This window comes from Ptychodera flava, chromosome 22 (assembly GCF_041260155.1).
Source record: "Ptychodera flava strain L36383 chromosome 22, AS_Pfla_20210202, whole genome shotgun sequence".
Taxonomy (NCBI): domain Eukaryota; kingdom Metazoa; phylum Hemichordata; class Enteropneusta; family Ptychoderidae; genus Ptychodera; species Ptychodera flava.
The window spans coordinates 10,212,549-10,238,565 of NC_091949.1; the positions used below are offsets into that span (position 1 = coordinate 10,212,549).

Below are 26,017 nucleotides of genomic sequence, written 5' to 3' on the forward strand. Positions count from 1 at the left end.
CATGGGAGTCTATGGAGGTGAAAACTAAAAAGTCCTCTAACACGGCCAAATTTGATCGCATTGTGAAACAAATCGACGTGCATCTGTATGGGGTAGGGTACTATCCTTTTGCAAAGTTTGAAAGAAATTGACCGGGGCATGTCTGAGATATCTGCGTGAACGGACGGACGCACGCACGGACGCACACACGCACGGACGCACACACGCACGGACATGACCAAACCTATAAGTCCCCCCGGACCGTGTCCGTGGGGACTAAAAACATCAACAGTTACAAGCACTTGCCCTTTAAGTTGTGACATCATCATGTACGCTTGTATTCATTTTGTTACTTGCCAAATGTACTGATTGGTCAAAATCAGTCACATGGTTAATATGCAAAGTGTCGGGAAAATTTGCAATTTAAAACTTAGAACATGCAGGGATAAAAGAAAATTTTCGTTCACAAAACATCATTTTTTTGATATCAAATTTACAAAGTTAATCTTATCAGCTAAATGTTGTTTTTACAAGACTAGGCAATTTAAAGAAAATTCTTTGTTTGCCATCCTTGGATTTTTAAAAACCTACCAGCCAGCCAGTGGAAAAAAAAACAAACACAGACAAAATCTACTAGTGTATTAACATAAGCTCTCTTTTTATTAGGTTTCTTGCGGAAATATAATATTTTTTTGTAATAGTGTTAACGTTGTGTTTGTTTTCTTAATTTTCTCTGAAAACATACCAGCACAAAGACGGCAAACAAAGAATTTTATTTAAAGCGCCCTACATAAAAAGACACCGGATGATGCTCACCTCATGACCGATGTGACTGAGAGCCATGTGGATGTGGTTATTTGGTCCATGATGACGTGAGAAATTAAATATCAGCTGATCCAAGTCTGGGAAATTCCTATTCAAGTCAACGTCATTTGCATTAGCACGACCTGTGACCCATTCATTGCTGCCCTCCTTGTCAAACTGCAACAAAACACAATTGTTTTTAAATTGAGTGAGCTGGTTGGAGTCCCGGGTCGAAGTAAATATTTTATCTTTTACAGGATTGGAATCAGGCAAAGAAGGAATCCATACACAGAAGGATTATACCGGTAGTTCATGGTTCTGTTACATGCAATAAAATTATTTGACCTTTTCCAATCCCATCTATAAACAGGAAATATAACAGCCACCATCCTTTGACTCTCATTTCCTTGTGGCTTAGTGTATGAAAAGATTTAGCAATCTGACATGATTCCAAGGGGATATATTTTCCAAAATACATTTTTTCTCACTCAACAGACACACCGATTCAGGGAAATTTGTATGCCTACAAAAGGGAAATTCCTCTGATGTGGGATGTGAATGCTGAAATCATTCAAAATATCTGTTCTATGCCAGCAGTAAGTTGGTGACTATAATTTTCAACAATGGAAATCACTCAATGGAAATACTGTAGTTTTGTTATTTCCAATTCTGATGTAAAATAGTTGATGCCATTACCTACATGTACATGTGCCCCAACATGCTGCACATTTATTAATTTACTATATGAAAGATCAGTATGAAGTTTCAGGGCATATATGAATATTCACAATTGATATTAACTCATTATCAGGTCATTTGAAAGTCAAACAATGCATGTTCATTAGCACACTCAATCAAGTATTCAATGCTCAGGAAATCATTGGATTGTACAGACAATTATTACAGAGATCATCACTATTAATGTCAGATTCATTTATACTTTAATCTGAGCTCGGATTATATTGTTAAACCTTGAAGTGCACAGTGTGGACAGACAATTAAGTCTTGCACAATTCAATCTTCAAGTTAGGGCAAGGCCACTTTGCACATCATCACATCATATCATACATCAGTGTTTTTGCTAAAGTTCGGGAAGTTCAGTAAATGATTTGGGAACCCTGGTAACATTTTCTGCTGTCCCGAAATCTGACTGCATTGATATACCATGGGGAATCCTCAGGTAAAATGACTGGGGAACCCCGGTAACATTTACCAGGGTACCGGCTCTCACGAAAACACTGCATGTCATTTCTAACAATACCATACAACACCCCACAGTTACCTCTCTAACAACAAATACCATACCGGTACATTGTACACACCACTCACACATTGCTAATACACACACCAACATATAATCTCATGACCTACCTGTTTTCTACCAATAGCATAGCCATCTGGGTTCATGGTTGGCATGATATGTATTCTGGTATTTTCAATTAATGAAACAATATCTTCATTTCCTTTCTGCCATTGCTCACACAGATATGGTATGAGTACCAACAGCATTTCACGGCCAACAACCTCGTTGCCATGCATATTACCAATATACTTGAATTCTGGTTCACCTAGTGACAAGACAGAATGTACCTATTTACAATACAGTTTACAATCTGAGATAATTTGTAGAATTTTTTTGTCCTTACTATAGTTACCACAAACTGCTAAAAGACCTGTTTCCTGAGGAATATAGTAAATTTAATATTATATAGGGCTCAGCCCTTGGTGTCGCGCCAGGGGTTAAGATTGGCAATGTTATTTGTATTGATTCATGATAAATAGAATTACATGTAATTGTTCGTATGACAACTATGCCCAGTTTCCCTCTGATGCAAGCAGTTCACGTACGTACACGACGTCAAACCCTGCAGCAGTGCAGGTATAGATTTTCTGAAATGTGTAAAAATGTTTGACAAAAATTGGGAATTTTTACCATGATAAGACTATTGTGTTAAACAAGGGACGTATTTATTATGCCATCATTATCATTGCAATGGTAACAGCACTGCCCACCTTCCACTTGCGTTCCCTCTAAAAACTGGCAATTTTTGTATCTACCGGTAGTTATTGACACAGGGGGCGGGGCGATTTTCTAAAATTCAATCCCAGCATTCTTTGTGTGTGCCCCCCCCCCCCCAGTTAATAACAGTTAATAGGTTAATCAGACTACAGACTTTATTGTATACAACAAAACTGCATATATGTGTAATTGTCAAACAAATTTCTCAGCTCTACATTACTAAATGTCAATATGTCAATAAAAGGACAATTTCCTGATGAAATAACAGTTCTGTCAAGCTGTAATACTGTATTTGTTATAGTCTAGGTCAACTCTCAGTTACAATGTAGTGTATACCCTAAACCAAGGAGCGATCATGGACTATGTTTGTACAAAATTTGGACATGACTTTCAGAAATTCTGCTGAGAGGATTCGCAAAATTTGTACTCTTTATTGTTGTCACTGATTAATGACTAAAACTTAAATGTCAACAAATTAGACCATAATTTGCAGATTTTAACACGGGCACAAACAGTCAAATTTGTTTAAATTTGTTGGACTTTCTGCTGGCAAAAGTAAACGTTACATGTACATGTGCTATTTAATGGCAAATAACTTTACATGTACATACATGTATTGTACAAGAAAAGCTTGTTTTTTTTCACAAAGCTCTCTAGACATCAATTCAAGAACCTTTTATTCTGATTGTAAATTGGTTCTGTATTAACATGTTACGGCTAAAATTCAATTACAATCAGGCAGCCATACTACATAGATCAGTCAGAACACCTGACAAAAATTTAAAAGGGTAACACGTAATCCGTTAATTCGATCCTTCCCTTTGGTGTTGCCTGTACATTCCAATAAAATAAGCATTAAGATTTAGTTCTTATCATCACATCGAGAAATCTGGTTGTGTACTCTGTTGTGTACCTTTATATATTGGCAACTACAGAGCAATCAGGATTAAATACTGCTGCGACATTTTGCCATAAAAATGGAACAGTTGAACACTGCTGTAGTAATTAGGAGACCAAGCTTTAATCCTCTCCATTGTCAATGAATGGAAAGACAGCATCTATATTTTGTTTTGACAAAATAAATAATATTTTTAATTTGTTGCAAAGGTTATGCAGATATTGTCGGATGAATCATTCAAAAACCAAAGGATTTTAAACTATAGATGTGTACAAGTACACTGTATGTTTGATAATCTCCATTCATATCATCATCCTTGCTGGTCACATTAAAGCTAAGAGATGTTTTTAAATCACAAAATTTACATTATTTTGCAGTAAATTTGTACAGAAAAAATTGAAGGCAACTTCAAAATATCCCTCATACACAACAGAGAAATTCAGAATGCACAAACCTGTCAGTAAAACCACACATATTTCCAAATTACAAATGAATATAAGATGGAAATTGAAAAGACGCTCATTCAAAATTTCCATGATGTCAAATGAGTTATGGCTTACAGCATAATAATGTACGTATTAACATTTCAACATTTTTGAAATGTCATATATTTGCATTCATTAAATTCAGTTGCTTTTCCCAATAAATACATATGTGAACTAGCATTTCAATCATTGTATTATTCATACTACTGCCAGTAAATATAATTGGCATTTACCGAAAATTATCCTGTTGCAATAATAAAAATATGAACATTGCATCATACAAATGCTAGCACTAGAAACGCCTACACTGTTGACACTGTACGTACAAAAAGCTAATCAAATACGATTTTTTTTTCTCTTTAGACAGAAGCATGATATTGAATAATTCACTCTGTTCAATATACGTGTATAAAATTGATGTGATTAATACAGTGACTGGGGTAGTTCTGATATTCTTTCTAGTAATGTGGTATTTGTATTTATATCATCGTTTTTTGTCCATGCATGAAGAATTTTATTATTATGGTACTTCTTATGTGTGTCCATGACAGGATTCATTTTTGTTGCTTATGATGCGTTTACATAGGCCACACATGTTACTTTTCAATAACAAACATTTTGCTCTATCACAACAATGGATGACAAAGTTTCTGTAAATGATGCGCCTGGCAATGTGGCTCAGAAGGTAACCATTGTATCTTATTGGTGGATAGTCGCATTATTTACAGTGACTTAAGGAGTCTGAAACAAGGTATATTCTCTAACTGATTTGCTGTTTTGAAATGATTCAATCAGACTAACGAGTTTCAGCGAACTAATTGGCTAAAGTCTTCCGAGAGGCTGCACATCAGCTCAATAATAATGACCCCCTGAATTCAAGCTTTTGGAACCCCGAAAACTCCATTTCAAGTGAACTAAAGAAGATAGGGGTTTAACGGTAAATTTACCAATTTGTAAAATTAATGAAATATTTCATTTGCTGTCTCTGTTGTTATATTAAGAATATCAAAGGTGCTATACTCTTTTTTTCTAGCCTTATCTTTTTTCTGTAGCCTAATCAACTTACATGTACAACCAACATACGTAGATGAACTATATATTTTAATGTCTGAGAGCATGAGCAGTCTCTTGTGTGTTTTTATTAGTGTAGACTGGCGTCATAGCCAATCGCACAAGGACTTCAAGCATGCTTTTACCATGTACCGCACTTGCCATAGGCACATCACGGCATCTCAGTAGATTTCCATTTTGCTGAATGCCGAGGGCACATGATACCCTTTTCCGTCAGCCCTCACTCTAAATTGACGTCCCTATATGCGTGAAATTGAGCAAAATTAAACCAAGAACAATTTCAGCAGCAGCTAACATTTACACAGACAATTTTGCGTTTCTTTATTTGTAATGAAAGCGTAAAGGAGAAAATCCATAACTGCGGTTATTCAGTATTCAAATATTGATTCATAAAATTGCTGAGGTTATTACTAAATAACACAACGTGCCAAAGTGTAAGATCACAGGCATTAAATTATTAATTTCCCCATATGTACCGTCAGTATATGACAAACATTTTAGATTATGAGAGCAGTCCCTTAATATTTAAAATTCTTCGCAAACATCTGATTTGTTGTGAAGTATAGCATGGTGACATGTACGGGTACGTGTATTTAATAAGCAGAGATGATATTATGTATAGAATACAATTTATGACCAGTTTTCAGCTTAGTTATATTATTTATGACCCTCGAGCTTCCCTTTGTACAGCTGCAGTAATGTAGCCTATGGGTGTACCCATCTCTCTCCTCCACACAAACACATTGGACCAGGTAAAGCCATGGGCAACGTTAATTCAGCCACTCTTTATTTAGAGACTGATTATTAAAAGAGCAATTGTATGGCTTATCAAACTAACAAATCAAATTTTTGCCTCAAGAGTTATTATTTCTCACAGCACTGACCCATAATTCTATTCTTTTTATTGCTTACGCCAACGGATGTCAGCTTGAAACCTCAACTCTTCGTGAGATCACCATGGTAACAACATAATCACCCAAATGTTGATTTTTTCTAAAGAAATTTCCATTTGTCATCAGAGTGAATCCTGCAAGTAAAATTGATCTTGAAGGAAGATATAGAAAACTGATGATCCATTCAACAGAATACTACAAAACAACATCTGGAAGATATTGATTTTTTCCCTTGCGTCTCAGGAGATTGATAAATATATATAGAACAGCTGCTTAAAAGGTGCTCTTATCACCATGGTAACTGCTTACATCATAGTCTCATCATTATAAAACTACCACACAGAAATCCATCGCAGCAATGTTAGTCATATATTCCACTTCCTAATCAAAATGTATATTGCCATTTTGTTGCTTCGAAATTCTAGTAATTTTTATTGTTTTTTCCTCTACTGAAAAGTAAAATCTTTCATGAACTGAATTCTACAGGTATCTATTTGTTACACCGATAACATCCATGAGATATTAATTAATGATCAAAAACTTAGCATGGTGACCTGTAATGTTCTAATGTCACACATTAAGAATTCAAAACAATGGAAATAAATTCAAGATACCCAATACATAATTTTCAGAACATAAAATTAACCTCAAGTGCCACTACTTTTAGAATTTAAGAAAGAAGTACTGGGCATATTTTCAATTATATTCCTGTCATTTTCATTTGAGAAATGATAAATACAGAAATACTCGGAATTATTATTTTCAGCATCAATTTCCATTCCATAGTCATTGAAGATTTTCATCTACAAAAACTAGAAGTGATGTTTTCTTCCATTTGATAAAACTTCCATATATTTACATAATAATAACAACATCTATTAATTCTACCAACCAAGAACGAATAATGATTATCAAGTATTAATGTTTGATGGCTTATAATTTATAATTTTGTCACCTGCAGGGATTCTAATTTCATTTTCTCTTTACATTATGCAGGAGTTCAGGTGGACTGAAAATTAGTTCCAACATATGCTAGAATATCTGCCAACATGATGAAACCCAAAAATATAAATGTACAAGTACTAGCAATGTCTGTCTTCATTCATTCATCTAATTTTACTTTTAATGATCTGATGAAAATCAAATGTAGAGACAGAAATGTTTCCACCTTCATGTATGCTTCTTTGCTGGTCATATTGGCTGATAGTTGCTTCACTACATCTGACCTACTGCCATAGTAAAGTCTGTCCATAATCCCTCACATCAGAAATATATGTCAGACTTTAGTCAGAGATCATCGCAGCATGGTGACCAGCATGTCATTATTTCACAAGCAGTAAATTTGCAACAGCACTCAATCTGTCTCTGCGCTGTTAATATGATAGATGTAAGCAGAAACAGGTGTGGTAATTTTATTCATTCTATTATTCTGATACTGGTCGTTGACGGGTTAATGACGTAGTTTTAAAGTAGCCTTCAACATCTTGTATGATAGATGTGCGATGAATTAAACTTTTATATCCAAGCGATTAAAAAAGGTAATGTATCTTTTATATCTAAGCAATATAAAAAAAGGTACTGTATAATTTACACACTTAATTAATTAATGCATATGCTGCATGTATATACCAGTACAAATGTACGTGTGTGTACAGAATATATCGGTAAGACTGAATTTTGTACCGAACTAGCCACACACAGAGAACAACACTATGAAAAGGTGATTGGTGTTTCCATGACTTAATATTTACAGAAAAAGATCATAATTAAAGTATGTAATTATACAACTGTATCTATTTTCATCATGTACACACACTGTTCATATAATTTTTTCAGACTACCATCAATTTTGGAATTTTTACAAAATTTTGCTAAATATCGTTGAGCCTTCCTATTCGGCAAAATCAATGACCAGTCTTCAGTGATGATGAGAATTTAATAATGACATCACTCTTCTGCTGCTTTTGTGATAAACTTCTGAACCAATTCTGTCATCAGTCAATCCACAATGTTACTGATGACGATACAAACTTGGCTGCTATCTTAATTAGCGACCTTTGAGATTTAATGATAGCAGTCCCTTTACTGTACTTGATCATGTGACAGTATTGTGGACCTCAACGTGGCATATGGCTGCTGAGTAATATATATCTTCCTTGAAAATTATACATGTAGGTGGATTAACTGGCATTTTTAAGGAAGGACACAGCATATTTTTAACATCAATACCAAATTACTGATTGGGAAACATCCCATAATAAGGTGAGGGTCAAAACTGTTGGAAGTAAAGTGGTACAGATCTGAGATGTAAATCAATCAACTAATTGCCTAGAGGGCTGACTATAATGGTAGAACTGCAGTCAAAATCACCACTACAATTACCATATATTGCATCTATGCTGTAAACTGTCTCACTAAATTCAATAAAACTCTGCATGACTCTGTTTTCTACTGACTTGATAGATACCTGTGTAGCAGTGTGCAAGAATGGTGTGTCATAGGTCATTTCTGAGTACCCTCCGAGTACATGTACCTTCTGATTTCAAATGACTTGACCTGAAATGGGTCAAAGCCACCTGTATTGGTGTAAACATATTTGATTAACATTTTTTATTTCCTGCAAGGGATCAATATTATTTTATCTATATCAGAGTCATGGCTTTCATTTACTATGATGCATACGGTTGCAGTTTAATCTCTGGATCACTGGTTATTCCTTCTGCTAACATGACTTTCATTCAAATCATGAACAAAAATAAACTTGTCACTAGACTGGACAGCTCATTCATCAAAAGATTTTCATTGGATACCCTGATTTTCCTTGACTAAAGTGTTTCCAAACCCCAGGATAGCAATCCTCGTGTTTGTTTGTGCAAGAAATAGAATTAATCCCCAAGTTGTATTACTTTCTGTGGTTTGTCTATGTAGCCTGGTAGAAAGAGGATTAATCTACCATTGTAGCAGCTGTACAGCCAGCTGGTATGCACCCTGGGTAAATGATAGGGTGCTACGACTGTAGCATTTGTGTTAAACTTACAAATCGACTTACTAATCCATCTTACTGTACGAGTTTTACTTATGATGTAGTTTCTATTTCGAATGGAGACGTGTCAAAGTTATTTTTTCATCATTTATTCAGTACAGTCTCTTTGTATTAATATTGAAACACTAGCTCATTTGACACAGATGGAATTAAATGTCCCCTGCTCAACTTTATATGCTTTATAAAAATCGATGTCAGAAATTTATGAATTTACATTGTTCAATGTGACCCTTACACAATGCCTGGGGGAAATGCACAGGCTGTTATGATTTCAAGTGAAAACTTGCAATAAAGGAAAAAACTGCTTACAACTGTTCAATCAACATATGTTACACTAGTTTGGGAGCTGTATGTCAGGCTCATAGCAATAAGTTCTTGTCTTGCGATCATTTGCAGTTCTAAATTCATTTTCCATTGGAAAGCACAAGAAATATTAGCATTCACAAGGTACTATGTTGAACCACACTATTGTCTATCACTCATAGGAATCTGAAATACACTGTCACTCAGAAATTATTGTTCAACAGACACAGAAATCATTTGTACATTCACCAATCTGGTTTATACATCAAGTATTCCCACACTGAGGATAAATGGGTTGTAAAAAACCTAGTGATAGTACCTGCGCCTTTTCGAATTCCAGTTATTAAGTCATATTTCACTTATTATTAGCAACTGTCTAATATTAAACACTGACCTACCAGTTTAAGTACACCCATACCAGGACAAGTCTACATGGGAGGAATTGAGCACGTAATAATTTGAAAATAATTAATTACATCTTCATTGTTATCATTAATTAATTAATTTGATTGCAATATGGCTGCAATCTCTCATGATCACACAATGCCTTTGCAAATTAAAGTCCATTGTACAATATTCTGTTTTCTGTGCATGTGAATGCCTGTATCTGATTAAAACTGAAGATAAAATGGTGAAATAATGATGTCAGTAAAATTTACAACCCTGGCTTTCTCCTTGCTTTCGTGTAGAACATCTCACATTTTAAAATCTCACATTTTAAAGGTCTGAAACCTGACTGATGGGGTATATCATGTGCGCTCCACCTTGTTCATTCATTCAAGGATTACCTGAGTCAAGTTTAACTTTAATAATTCTTGTTAAAAAATACCGCAGGACATTCACAATACTTTCCTCCAAACAAACCTGACGGAATTTGACCAACATCCATGTATCACATTCAAATAGTATCCAGTTTGTCCTCTGATTTCACAAACAAACACGTCGACTCAATTTCAGAATTTTGATAATTTCTTTGCCTCGGACCCTTACTGGTAGTATGTGTAATATGTACAATTTTCCTGAGCTAGAGAATATATTTTTGAGTCAATGATACTTTAAAGGGCCACTAGCTGTAACTTTTGAGTTTTTCACTATTTTTTTTTACTGTCAACTACAGTTTCTTGTTCAACTCCCCAAAGCATGTTGAGACACACAGTATTCAGCTTGTCAACTCCCATGTGCTAATTGCATTACTGTTTTTGGACAAGTGAACTCTGGTCCGGATTAGAATTCAAATGTAAACAATAACAGTGCTTTTAATCCCCTTTCTACCAGGCTCCACAGACAAACCATAGATTGAAATAAATACCACTTGGGAGAAAGAGGATTAACTCATACAGACACTGTGTTGACAAGCTAAATAGTTTGTGTTACGAAATGCTTTGGGGAGTAGAACAAGAACTTGATGTGCAAAACAAAAATAGTAAAGAAATCATCAAAAGTTACAGCCATTAGCCCTGTAATTCAGCTGAGATGGTATTCATACATATACATGTACACTGATGGTATCAATCCTTGCTCTTCAAATATAAGTTTCAAAAGAAGGTGATGTGAGTTAAAAAATGTTTTCAGAGAAGCTCTTTGCTATTAACTCTCCTAACACGTACCAGTACCAAGTTACTAATTACACGGACTAGTAACATACGGCTCCCATGCAATGTCAAAATCATATCATGGTCTAGTATTTTACACATCAAATCTTGGTCTAAAAGAATTACAAGGTGCTTCAGAAACAGTAAATTAAAAGCTAATTGTGGAAAAACGTTTTCACTCAGTTTCTTGGTGGGCGAGGAGAGATTTATTTCTCTTGTATCAGAAGGCTGGCAAATTATTTATCATCAGTCGCTAGGGAACTTTTACTATTTTGCTTGATGGCAACTTGGCAGAAGTCTAGCCACCATAATAATAAATTGATAAGATTAATGCCTTGTACAGCGTATTCCTCTAATATTTCATGGCTCCACAGTATTGTTATGATTTTAAATCAACATTCCACTCTCAACAATTAAAAAACGCATGTAAATCTTTCAGTTTCTGTATTCTTCACCGTCGCCAAAGATTCAAAATTGTCGTACTAAATGTACATGATCATGATGATCAACAGCATTGAGATAAGAACCTGCATATAATACTGTACCATTATATGGCAGACGTATCATATCTTCCCCAGCAGTTCTTACAGACTGCAAAGTCTCACAAGTTCATTACAAATTATTAAACACATACATTTCCAAATCTTACAGAATGACTGATACAGAAAAAATTCTTACTTGAAATGACCTCCCGACTCAAGATGCCCTAAACCTTCAAACCACTTCACGGTTCAAGAAAGAAACATGTTCTTTTAAGCACAAGTTGCTTCTGAGCTAGCTGGTAAGATGATACTGTTAACAGCTTATATTTATCATCCAAAGGTTGGAATGTTACACCACAGAGCAAGCGACACAAGTTCTGGGATGTATTTTTACTTCACGGCATGCTTTCTTAATAGACTTTAATCTTTTAACAGGCTGTACCTAAGAAAACCATGAAAATTGATACAATCGGGAAACCTTTTAGCCTCAGGAAAAAATGCATTTAAATGTAACTTGATTTAGCTCTGTCTAAATCCATGACTGTAAACTACCGGCAAGTGCTGAGCTCAGTTTCCTGTGAATGGTCTTTGATATCTTTAAATACAATATATCCTTCCTTCAAGTTCAAGTTGTGATTTTTACTTTGAAAACGCTACCAAATTTTCATGGTGAAGGATTTCTTGAATCTCTGGTGGGACTCAATTGTACTTTCACATTGAATCAAATCACGACAGCACTCTACTATGGCTCAAGGATGCAACGATTAAAAAGCTTTATCTCAGTACAAACACAAAAGAATTGCCAATTCTTGAGGTGCTCTGAACTTTAAGAATGAAGTTGTGTAGAGTCAACTCTGAGACGTTTATATAACTGTTTGTTCAGTCTTGGTTGCTTGTTGTAGTGGGAATGCCCTTGGTTATCAGTGAAGTAAACAGGATAAAATGCTTTCACGCCTCATTGATTATTGCAGAAACTCTAATGGGCACACACAGAGAGGGGTTCATTTAGGGACAAGATAAGGTTAGTTTAGCAAACATGCACTCCTGGGAGCAGTAAACTATCAGTACAGTAGTTTCTGGTGACCTTAAATGAGTTCAATAAACAGTAAGTTTAAGTGAAGGTAGGTAGAACTTTTAAGAGGGTCAATCTTGGATAACCAAAATCCTGACAATTGATGTTCATCGGAATTACTTGGTTTAAGAGTCTACCACCATTGCATGGACAGGGATCTTAACTCTGTTAGTGGGATTTTTAAATCAGATTTGATATCACTCAGCACACACATCCGGTCTTCCATGATCGTCAGATTGAGCTGTCTGCCACCACTATCGATAATTTTATGAGAGCAGTGTCAATTATGTCCTGTCTGGAAGCCATATAGCCGGGAGTGGAGCTGTTAGAATGAAGTTGGCAGCTGTTGTACATCAGCTATCCTTTTCCCTTACTTGGGAATTACATTCCTGGTTATTTTCCAGCTTCCCGGCCTTCACGCTCGAAGTATATACATTCGCATACCTTCCACATATCAACTCATAATCAAGGAACGTCACAAACTAGTCATTATCTATCATGCCGGGTGTTTCAATTTTAAACGAATTTATACCAGCGAGTTCTCTGTGAAAACAGTTCAATCACAGTCCCAGAGGGACAATGGTTCAACAAATTTGTTCTAGGGAAGATTGCGAATCCGACAGGGGAACAGTGATTGTCGAAACAACATGAACCACAACGGAAACCGGGTGTGTAAGCATTATTTGGAATTGAGTTTTTTGAGGTCAACACAGTATTTCCCTCGCATAGGAAGGTAATGCGATCGCTTTATCTGTTTTAATAGAGTGAAAATCGCATTTCCTCACCTTTAAGTAACTGAGAACGTCAACAATAGACAACTACGTGCCATATTATTAACTTGAGTGCACAGAGTCAAAATGGCATTATTGAAAACTTCACACCGATCAAGCCGTCGCATACTGAGTAACATAGAAGCAGGTTTGCTATGTTCTACAACATTCGGAATCAATAGATTAAATATCAACAAAAGCACATGTAAACACGATCATTAGCTAACTGTACTCAGCTAATCGATAGACCAATATCATTCACGTGACACACAAAAATCAGTGCGACTACTCTAATACATGTTTTGTAAAGGTACCAAGGTGTGTGGGCGTGCGTACAAGGTAAAATTCATTAGCCTACCAATTTCATGTTTTCCTGGTAAATCGCTTATTTCGATAGTCCACAATTCTCTTCCCTGTACACTCTTTCCTGGGCTGTACACACGAGTGATCTCGGGGCATTTTTTCGCAGTATCATCCAATATCGCTTTCAACTCTTCGTGATTGTGATGTTGCCAAACATAGTCACTGCCCGGAAATTCTGAGTCCTCCGCGAAAATTGGCAGGAAAACTGCTAACAAGACCAATATTTTCATGTCTTGTGTCCTCCGTTAGTGTGTCCCTTCTTGACTTCGATTCGGCAGATCAATTAAATATGAAAAGATATCGTCGATCGCACCAGTAATCACAAAAACCGGCACCAGGAATCGTTGAGCTATGCCTTCGTTTGGCCTCCTGATCAGTGAGCGTAAGATAGGAACAGCAAGCTACGTGAGCTATTTATATCGAAGAAAAGATGGCCGCGCCGCTCTCTTTCAATGGAGGACCAAACCATTCATTTGTAGGGCACGTTTCAAACGTAGTGAATGCGCACAGGTATCAAAAACAGAATCGAGTGTCAGCGTCCAATGTTATATTGAAACTATTATATTTGAAAATGTGAAATTATCTCGATGATGGTCAGATTCCCATAAAACAGACCAGTTTATTTCGGTGATCATTGATGGCCTGTGATCTCAGTGCGCACATCAAAAAATAATTTGCCGCATCCCACACCTGAAAATACGTGACGGCCATTGACGTCAGCAGTTTGCTGATGATGACGAAATTGGAAGAACGTATTATGTCCTTCCTGTGTAAATATCAGAGAAATTCTTTTCGAGCACCAATCTGTGTATGCATGAGCTGAAAATTCCGACCAACAAACTGTCGGCCGTCTGAAAAGTCTATGTAACACCAAATTGTTTTGTCATTGACACTGACGTGTTGAAAAACAAGTAGACGATAGCAAGGACTGATACTTTTTTAAGAGAGGCATGGAAAGGAATGGTCGTAATGATTCTGATAATATATCATGGTTTGGCCCAAACCATTGGATTTCAACAATGAAGTTGGACCTTTCAACTGGGAAATGGAGATGGACGTGTTTTTTCAACCATTTGGTTGAAAACTATGCTATTATTACACCTAATGCATATAAGAGTACTAAAATAAATACAATAAAATACTAAAATAAAGGAAGAGCCGAGGTTTCAATCCAGGTGGTATTTGTAAAGAAAGCTATATCGCTGCAATAAACAGAAAAAGAAACTGTTTTTACACTGTCGGCAGGTATGTGACCGAACGAAATTGACTTTCAACGAAGCATCGTAGATGGCGCTAGATACTAAGGTGGGATTTATTTCGAGGCATGGCAGAGTTACAGGAGCCTTTTGTGAGCCAGCTCTTTGGAACTTTTTTCAGTGTTTTCTCTTCCAGATTCATGTCAAAAGACGTGAAATGGTGCCACCGTTTTCAGCACAACTTGGCTCCGTGCAAAACGAGAAGAAAGTGTGTTCATTCAGACGTTGTGACCGAAATTCGAATGTGTCACATTTCTATAGCGAGGACTGTCCCGACAATACTGCCATTTAAATACAAGATCTCAATCAGAAAGAATCCATCGTACACGGTTAAAGTTTCCCGCCATAATGCTGCCATAATGCCTTAATCTGTATGAGTACCAATGAGAGTTACTTTGGATGCCAACAACTGCTCTAAACCGACTACAAGTGGAACACACAACTATATTTGCTTGGTAAAAGTTACAGGGAACTTGAGCAACTTGAGATTGCCCTTGCATCGATCGTAAGTTCTTTGACATGAAAGTCAAGTTTATATCTTACAAATTTTCATTAACAAAAGGAAAAACAAGAGTACAAAACAAGAAAATGAAAAACAAAAGGAGAAAAACAAACAAACAAACATAGTGGGTTTCAAGAAATCTTGACATGTCGAAAACTTTTACATCGATCGGAATCCCATATTTTTTTCTGGCGGTGAGTACCTTATGCGCACTCTATTCATAAAGAGTGTTCAAAAATATGTCACCATGGTAGAATTCCAATGACTAATTATTTCCGCAATTTACCTGTTCGGGATGGGGAGGGAGGAGGATCGAGGAAGTTACAATCTCTTTCTTCAGTAATATACAGCAGAGGGCCCCTTACTGTCTTATGCTGTAATTTCGCACTTCCAATCTCTCGTAGACATGACTCCCTTTTATTTCGCACTCCCGAACGTCCGTCTGCATAAGGAGTGAGGTTTGAACTCAAATCCAGCTTTTTTTATTTCCTTTGCCGTGTGCGCGTGTTAAGCTATCCCCGTCATACAGCACGAGCATTGAAATTCGTAAGGGACAGACTATTAGATCTCGGGAGTGGGTGGTCAAAAACAGAAAACAAAATTCAGAGTAAAATGATTGGGGAAAAAATCTTCAGACTAGTTTGCAAAATATAAAAAAAAATCAGAACGCAAAAAAATATAAATCTTACAGTTTACTTATAAAAAATAGCATATCATGACTCACTTGGAAAAAAATTCAAAAATTTACAATTGTAAAAAAGATATTCATAATCTGACTGTCACCACCCCCACCTCCCAAGATATAATGGTCCGTCCCTAAGATGTATTGGAGGGCTGCGACTTAGTCTCGGTTTACCCAGACTGCAGTGGGGCTCTACTTCTGTGTGGGCGGGCGGAAGTAGAGCCCCACTGCAGTCTGGGTAAACCGAGACTAGGCTGCGACTCAGCTTTAAAGAATTGTATATATAGAAACCAATTCCGATACATTGTTGTGTGTCACATGATTGTTTCTGATTCGACGCGACTAACATTCTCTTGGGAAAGTAACGCACTGTGTTTGGACAATTTTGTAGATGAATATCACCGGCGATACAACAGGGAAGCAATGATAAGCAAACAAACAAACAAACAAACAGACAAAAACAAATAAACAAATAAATGAATGAATAAATAAAGTTAACAAACAAAACTCAAGTAGTCAAAAATAAAAACAGAATCCTTACCAAGCCGCTGCAAACAATCTATAGCCTAACAATTTCATAGAAATTGACCATTTTACAGATTCTCGCAATCAAATAAGTAGACCCCGTTGAATGTACTAAAAAGATAGGAAAAACTGTATATGGGAGAGCCGCATCGAATCCATCGGTAGTGTATCAATTACTCGAAAAATATGGATGTGACACTCCTAAGATTTTAATAATTTGACAAATTCATTTTTTTCTATGAAAATATAGTACATCACACTTTTGGAGATCAATAAAATCCTTAGGCTGGCCTTTCGAGGCTGATAGGAACACCGAAAGTATTTATTTCTAAGATCATTGCTTCTGAGATTTGTTGTTGCATTTGAAAAGTGATGCATGTACATTGGCATCGTCATTCACGAACTACACTTGACTGGTTCTGTCTCAGGCCTCTCAGCTAGGCGACTGATGCCGTATGTTGTGGGTTCGAATCCGATTGAAAACTATCCGTATTTTCTATCCTGGGTCGGTAACACTGCTGGTGGACCGAATTGTCCCCGAGGTTATCGTTCGCCCAGTTAAAGCGATGAAATTCGTTTCTTCGCTTCGATAAAGTGTGTATGTGCGATGTATGATAGTGAGCATGCGTGCGTGAGTGCTTCACGAACTCTACAACGTGTTGAAGGGTCTCAGTCAGAAAAATGTAACAACTTAGCCGGCTATTGAACCACTCTTTTTTGGGAGTGGAGATTTAGCCGACTGGTTCTGTCTCAGGCCTCTCAGCTAGGCGACTGATGCCGTATGTTGTGGGTTCGAATCCGATTGAAAACTATCCGTATTGTAATGTCGTGCTCGTTGTTAGGGGAATACGAGTTGAGGTACCAGTCTGGATCGTAATACTTTTAGTAACTGAAGCTGGCACACCAAGATATTGATTGTAGCACAACTTTAAATCTTTATTACGAGATGGCAAACGTAACGTCAGCATCTCAGGTCTCAGTACATTGGAAGATCCGTCGCTCGAGGGCGCTCGACGGATCTTTCAGTTTGGGGTCATTGACATCAGTGTACATCAACTACCAAGTTATATACGTTTCTAGACTTACATAACTACAAAATTATCATCATTATACAATGTTCATCACGTGTAAATTTCCTGCCAGTCTTTAATGGTTTGTTACTATTAAACAAGATCACACCATATACTGTTTTCGATTGTTCTCATTGAAATCTTAAACAATAATTAATTACAAAAAGTGTGACGCTATCCTCTATCTCCTTCTCGTACGGTAACCATCCTTCACACCCATTGACCGTGACCAGGTGAGGGACACTTCGAGGTGAAATCTCTACAAGGTGGGGCGTGATAGTAATGTCACTCATAGCAAGCGAACAAACCGTTTTTTCTGTGTCAAAAAGGGAATCGGTCATCGGAACTGAGCTTGTACGAGTTTCTCTTGATTACAAACGATGTATTTCGTGCACGATATGTTGGTGCACCTCATCATCATAGCTGTAACATTTAAATTATACGATGTAGATGATGACAGACATGTTTTAACTTTCATCAATCACCATCGTACCTTGGATACAGTGTTTACATTGGTCGTATGGGTCCCGTACGACCTTTGAGTCCAGTTTCGACGACTGTATCCCTTTAAATACTGAAACACACATTACTTTCATTTTTGTCATATATGATAATAACAAATAACTTGCCACAGAAGCTACAGGATCACGATTAAAATAAAAAACCATTATTATTTTCAACTTGACTATCTTGGGATTTAACAATGTTCAAATTATATGTTTTACATAGGAAATCCGGTATTTAGAAAAGTTTGCATAAAATCGATAAACCGCATAACAGTAATTTCAATATATCAATGCGCCAGTGCTCTAGATCTATCAATTCGACGATGAAATTCGTTCTATTTTTAACGAATTTTCGTCAAATATAAAAATAAAGCATATGATTGTCATTTGCAAATAAACCCAAACGTATTGAGAGAAAAACCATATAAGCATTATTTAAAACATCATAGCCCAAACAAGAGACTCCCACGGTCCACCCCTGAGGCGGACATTTGTCCTCCTGACGTCGGGCAAATGGTCACTTACCCTTGGGAACATGGTCCCTTGTCTGGACTATAATATGTAAGGTTATTCCAAATATATAATTCATCTTGTATCCATAATGAATTGTACGAACATTTTAGTAGATAATATCACAGATTAACTGTATTTAAGACTTGGTTAGCCAACAATTACTTTTTACAGATAATAAAGTGGAAAATATTTCCTATTTGTGGTTCTGATGATTCTTCCTACAAAACCTTTATTTGTACTTTTTCAATTTTTATTCATTATTTTATAGCAAAAAGATACCTACAATGCCTTGAGATATCATTTTCTTCAACAGTAGATTGTAGGTGTGTTAACTTTTCCCCGCTCTACTGTCTATGGTTAACTAGAAGATTATTTTTTGACAATACCAAGCATCGTATAATTAAGAAATTCGACCTATCAGATCGCTGCATTTGCGCCATCTGTCCATAGGAAAATAAAACAGATTGAAAATTGTCAGAGTTATATACAGTCCAATTATTCCCCTGCACACTAAAAATATGATTTCCAGAATTTCCAGAACTCTAAAACTAAAATTACAAATTTACAACGTCGTATAATCAAGTAAATTTATCAAAGCAATTGTGCATGAGTAACGACACAGTATTCATATGCACACACTACATGTTATATAAAATTCCGTTGTACAAGATAGTAAAGTATTCCCTGTAATACCTTAATTTCTCGAACTTTAAAACTTTGAAAACCAGTTAAATAGTTTGTGTATACTATTAGAAAATTATCTTTACAGATCTACAAATCACAACTGCTTTCTAGTAGATAGGAATAAACTATGTATGGAAGTTTTCTTGTAGAATACACTAAAGCTAATATATATATATATATATATATATATATATATATATATATATATATATATATATATATATAACGTAACTATGTTACTCTACTATGGAAAAGGATACATTGTATATCAGGGATATGACTTAATAGCTCAGTAATGGTATTACTATTTATGCTTAAATGAAGAAACATGAAATAAGATCTGCTTAGAAGCTGGGAAGGTTCCGATAATTATTTTGTTCTTCAAACGATTATTTTTGTGTGGTAAATATAATGATTCTGATTGCTTAACTGTTTCTATCGGGCATAAGAAGTGCGCAAACACAGAAAATATAGGAGCAAGACCGGTGCAGTTCTGCGCAATCAAACTTGAACTTCAGGAATTGCACCCGAAGTAGGCAGCCTGATATGCTTAAGCATCCGAAAAATACCATTTATTTTGAAAGTTCTTTTCGCTGTTCATGGTTTCTCCCAATGTCTCGTACGTTCCTTCATCTTTGTTTTGAGGTTCAAGCGATGCGTAGTTACTATCGGAGAATTCAGTTGCGGCAGCATTTGCATACATTTCGAACTCTGATCTGTTTTGACGGATGTTGGTGGACAGTACAGCGTAGCAATCTGATGACAGTTCTGGTAAATCTATTTCCGCCCCAGTTGCTGTTTTTGTACAATCGTCGAACTTGTGCTTGGCGATGTCTGATTGCCATCCATCGTTTGAACTTCCGACAAAATTGTTGTCGGCTTGGTTTCTGTTTTCATCAGATTTCCTGTCACGTTTCCTACGCCGAAAGTGTCTGATTCCGATAAATGTAGCAATCAACAAAGCTGCAGTAAGAATACCAAGTGAGTATCCGACCGCAGCCATTTTCAACACGTACGTGAACGACTCGTCATTTGGCGTGGTTGCTGTTGTTGTGGGGCTAGACGACTCGTCATTTGGCGTTGTTGCTGTTGTTGGTTTAGACGAATCATCATTTGGCCTCGTTGCTGTTGTGGGGTTACTTGTATAAGTGATGGATGAAAGTGATTTGATACTGCTGATTGCCGTCACTGTCTCTCCGCCACCTGTCGGCGATTCTGAAGTGTTATTTATGGAAAGCCGTTGGGGACCCCTCGGCGAAAACTCTTTCCCCATTGAAAATGCATAGGTTGAGAACAAAAAGTTTTCCGTCGAAATATACAAAAAAATACCACCCGGCTACAACATAACTTTAAGCGGCGCCGTCAACTTCAAATGCGACAACAACAACTCAAACCACATAATGTTGCGACCACAAATATCAGTCAGCGACAACATTGCTAACACTATGTATCTAGACCTTGGATGAACACTGGCCGCAGCGGTAACAATCTATGAGGCACTTAGTGAGATGTCAAATGATAACGTTGGCGGCGAATGCCTAACTGCGATTGCGGAAAAAACAGAAGCTCGTGCGGACGCGAATCTCTTGCTGCTCATAATCAACATACAGACACAGAAACTCTATGATAACGATTCCGCACTGAACTGCCATCGCGAAATCTTATCGTCTTTTGAGGCCGCAAAATCTCTACTCGCTCATTACCAAACGTAGACGCTGTTAATATGAAACCTATAGAACCGGTATGGAAAATTCATATACTCGCATTGCGGTGTGACAAAACTTACAACGTACAGACGTTGCGGAAAAAAACTACAAGTTGAAGCTACGACAAACTCTACTCTGGTTGCACACAGTCTGTTGCAAACACGGATGATGCGGAAAAATATCATATGCAATGAGCATTGTTATGGTGCGGAAAAACAATTACTTAGTATACCTGCGGTGCGTCAAACTAGTTCGTTCTGGTGCGACAAAACAGTAAGCTTGCCAGCGATCGTTGTGCGGAAAAAAGTAGTATGCAAATGAGGAGTCAGTTCTGGTGGGGAAAAAAACTATATGCAAATGAGGAGTATGTGCAGTGCGGAAAAAACTAGTTTGTTCTGGTGCGACAAAACAGTTAGCTTGCCAGCGATCGTTGGCGGAAAAAAAGTAGTATGCAAATGAGGAGTCAGTTCTGGTGCGGAAAAAAACTAAGATGCAAATGAGGAGTATGTTCTGGTGCGGAAAAAAAAGAATATGCAAATGGGGAGTACGTTCGGTGCGACGACAAACTAAGTTAGTACGTTCTTCTTTTATAAATAGTAGTGTAGGACCTAACCCGGCCTTTTCTACGGTCACAGTTGCGTGGAGTTGCTATCGATTTTGTGCAAGAAAAGATAGACTGGCCACCGTCGCTTGGCTTTTCAGTTACCTTCCCCCCTTGAATGTACTGTTGTTTTTAGCTACTATAGACTATAGTCTATAGAAGCTATTGGGATGGGTATCCGTCCGGCGTCCGTCGTCAGTCTGTATGTATGTATGTATGTATGTATGTATGTATGTATGTATGTATGTCCGTTTGTGAGGCGTCCGTCCACTCAAATATCTTGAGAACCGCAGTACTTACTGATTTGATATTTGTTGTGTAGATGAAAATATGATTTTGAGAAAGTGTTTTTTTTAATTTTTTGATATTGTTGAAAATAGGCAAATTAATGCCAAAAAAGGTGTTTTGGTAAAAAATCTTCTTCTTCATAACTGCTGGTCAGACAGCTTTGTTATTTGGTATACAGGTCCCTAGGGGTAACCCAACTTAGATTTGTTCGAATTGTGATGAAATATGCAAATCTGTATTTTTAAGGAATTTTTTTGTCATTTTTGGTCAAAATTTGACTTACATTGTATGTAATTCTTGTACTGTATAAACCCTATCAATTCACCCAGAAAAAATAATTAATATGATTTTAAATAATTGAATTAATTAGGAAATCATCAAAGCCAAAATAATTTTAGTGTAGAATTATCAGAAATATCAACTTTTTTTGACAGTTCATAGTGAAATGCTTACCATCTTGGAGGATTAAACATGTAAAGGCAACTTTCCTGAATCCCAACTTTGACATATTCTGAACCGTCATTTATTGTGCCCTGTATGTTATCTAAAAGAAATTGCTCAAAATAGTCAATAGAGATAGAGATAGAGAAAGTTCTAATTTCCATTTATGGTTGACTTGGTAAGGATAAAATAAAATTACTTTTTGAGGAAAAAATATAGAGTGGTCAATTAAAAGAGTGGTCAAAGTGATAGGGTTTTTATGGTAAAGCTGGGCTGTATAAAGATTCCTCATGTGCTATTTATAGCAATTATGCAATCTGTGTAAACAGTGCAATGAAAGTGTAACATGATTCCTTATAATGCTTTTGATGACCTTGAACTTCTTAAGTTTCAAACCTTTGTCTCTTCATTGTGCTTTCTCTGAGTATGTACAGTCTCAACTTATTAAACAGAACTCACAATGTTAATCAAAGGTATCCACCTTCTTCATCAATACATGTGTCACAAAAGGTTATTCTCTACATAACTCAACAGAGCTCTGTCAACTGTTGAGTTGCTTGTTCTTTCAAAACCGCTGGTCAGACAGCTTTAATATTTAGTTTACTTGTCCGTAGGATGACCTTAGTGAGATAATTTCATACAGTCAGGAAATACTTAATTTTGTATCCATGTCTATAGTAGCTTCAGGGACTTTGGCCCTATGTTTATATTTATATGCCCACAATTTGGAGCATTGAGCCCAGTAAAAAGAGTATTTATATTACTTTACACTGAACACGTACTCCACGCACTTGTGTCCTCTGTTACGGTGTATGTTATGTCAAGTATGACCGAGGAGAGTCCCTAAACTGATGTAAGTGGTCAAGTTGTCAAACTGAAATAATTTTATGAAGCCTCTGCTAATAACTTCAAACATCTAGTACAGGGTGACATGACGCCCACTGACATTCGTGAATGAGGAGAATCACTGTAATATAAGGATCACTTGAACGCATGTACAGTATTAATACAAATATGTATATGAAAAAAATCACGGATTCTGAGTGATTACATGGATGGTTTTGGGTAATATGAAATTGTAGATACTGTGAACGATATCCAAGGTATAACAATTTCCAGAGCACGGCCCAAATTTGAAGAAAAGTCCGAATTCAATCATTTGGGCTATTCTCAGTGGTTAGTTGGCCCCGTAAACAAGTGTGCGTCACGCGAATTGGAGAAGGGACTTTGATACCGTAATCGCACTTGCCGTTCAAAGGTCAACTTTAGAGATGGAACTAATGTTCTGCAAAATTAAGGCAGATCGTCCATGTAGCCGACACGAACACGAAGTGTCTGTACCGGCTACCAAAAACTATGAAAATAGTAAAGAATGAGCTACAAAATCACTATCAGTTTTAAGTTGCAGGTAGAATAAGTCTGTGCCTTTGTAAAAAATACTATAAAAATAGTAGAAAGTGAAGAACCAGCTGAAAGTTAGTTGAGGAGACCTTAACCGTATATCATTTGCATCTCATTGTCGGCTACATGGACTGTGTGCCAAATTATTTGGGCAATTAATTCAACGGAATTAGAAACTCTGTCATCTTACTTATTCCACAGCAGTTATTAACGAGAGGTAATGTTAAAGATAGTTTTATAGAGAGTGGGTTAAGTTCAATGTGGATGAACCAAGCAATTTCAAATCTATTAAGGTAAAATGCGTCTCGAGGACAGCGAGTGAGACTCACAATTCTTTTCTGAACTACAACTTGTGGGGGGCTCATTTTAAGGCAGATCGTCCATGTAGCCGACACGAACACGAAGTGTGTGTTACCGGCTACCAAAAACTATTAAAAATAGTAAAGAATGAGCTACAAAATCACCGTCACTTTTAAGTTGCGGGTAGAATAAGTCTGTGCCTTTGTAAAAAATACTATAAAAATAGTAGAAAGTGAAACCCAGCTGAAAGTTAGTTGAGGAGACCTTAACCGCATATCATTTGCATCTCATTTTCGGCTACATGGACTGTGTGCTCATTTTAAGGCTTTTGGAGTAAGAAAAAACTTTTCACAGGCTTAGTTTTTTGAAAATTGAAAATATTTTTTATTCCATAGAGTTAACACAGGGATGGCGGCCATTTTGAATTTCGAATATCGGTAACTTTTGGGTAATTGGTTTCTCTGCTACCAAAATTAGCACTGGAACCCCCGATTTTTATTCTTGATTTTGAAAGAGTATGGTGGAAAGATTCATTGAGGAAGTTTGAGCGAAAGTTTCAGTCTATTACTTTCGAAGTGCATACTACCTTAAGATCAATATATTGCGTAATCCATTCAGAAAGTTTGCGCCACCAAAGTTTGACCTTTGAACAGCAAGGGCCGCGATATCATGGTCCCTTCTCCAATTCGCATGTTACATAGTCAAAGTTCGAGGAGTCAACCATAAATCACTGAGAATAGCCCAAATAATTGAATTGGGGCTTTTCTTCAAATTTATGCCTGCTCTGGAAATTGTTTTACCTTGAGTATAGTTCACAGTACCTTATGTTTCGTATAACCAAAAACATTTCATGTAATCACTCATATATATGTGTTTTTCACATATACATTTGTAATAGTGGATATGCGTTCAAGCATGGAGGTAGCTACCTCCATGGTTCAAGTGATCCCTATATTACATAATTGTCAGACAGTGTTCACAGATTATAATCATTCACGAATGTCAGTGGGCGTCGGTGTGCTGCTGAAAAAATCTGTCATGTCACCCTGCCCTAGCTGTTTGATGCTAAACTGCAGAGGCTTCATAAAATTATTTGAGTTTGACAAACTTGACCACTTCCATCAGTGTAGTGACTCTCCTCGGTCACACTTAACATAGCATACACCGTAACAGAGGACACAAGTGCATGAAGTACGTGTTCAGTGTAAAGTAATATAAATACTCTTTTTAATGGGCTCAAATGCTCCAAATCTGTGGGCATATAAATATAAAAACAATAGTACATTCAAGGGGAAAAGGTAACTGAAAAGCCAAGCGGCGGTGGCCAGTCTATCTTTTCTTGCACAAAATCTATAGCAACTGCAAGCAACTGTGACCGTAGAAAAGGCCGGGTTAGGTCCTACACTACTATTTATAAAAGAAGAACGTACTAACTTAGTTTGTCGTCGCACCGAACGTACTCCCAATTTGCATATCCTTTTTTTTCCGCACCAGAACTGACTCCTCATTTGCATACTACTTTTTTTCCGCACCAGAACTGTCCTCATTTGCATACTACTTTTTTTCCGCACAACAATCGCTGGCAAGCTAACTGTTTTGTCGCACCAGAACGAGCTAGTTTGTCGCACCGCAGGTATACTCAGTAATTGTTGTTCCGCACCATAACAATGCTCATTGCATATGATATTTTTCCGCATCACCCGTGTTTGCAACAGACTGTGTATGTGCAACCAGAGTAGAGTTTGTCGTAGCTTCAACCTGTAGTTT

At 36.8% G+C, this 26,017-nt stretch overlaps 2 protein-coding genes across 4 annotated transcripts in view; one reads left to right on the top strand and one right to left on the bottom strand.

Annotated features, from left to right (window-relative positions):
• LOC139122645 (carboxypeptidase E-like) overlaps window positions 1-14,221 on the bottom strand; it is a 29,379-nt gene extending 15,158 nt beyond the window's left edge. Inside the window, exons 1-3 of the mRNA XM_070688227.1 lie at window positions 13,771-14,221; window positions 2,155-2,351; window positions 796-960 (exon numbers count right to left, since the gene is read on the bottom strand). Of these exons, the coding sequence (XP_070544328.1) occupies window positions 796-960; window positions 2,155-2,351; window positions 13,771-14,005 (597 nt within the window). The 5' untranslated portion in view covers window positions 14,006-14,221. The remainder of the gene's footprint in view (window positions 1-795; window positions 961-2,154; window positions 2,352-13,770) is intronic.
• Window positions 14,222-18,000: 3,779 nt separating this feature from the next.
• LOC139122652 (annexin-B12-like) overlaps window positions 18,001-26,017 on the top strand; it is a 365,245-nt gene continuing 357,228 nt past the window's right edge. For all 3 annotated transcript variants that reach the window (XM_070688243.1, XM_070688244.1, XM_070688245.1), the window contains exon 1: window positions 18,001-18,010. The gene's annotated coding sequence lies outside the window, so the exon portion shown is untranslated. The remainder of the gene's footprint in view (window positions 18,011-26,017) is intronic.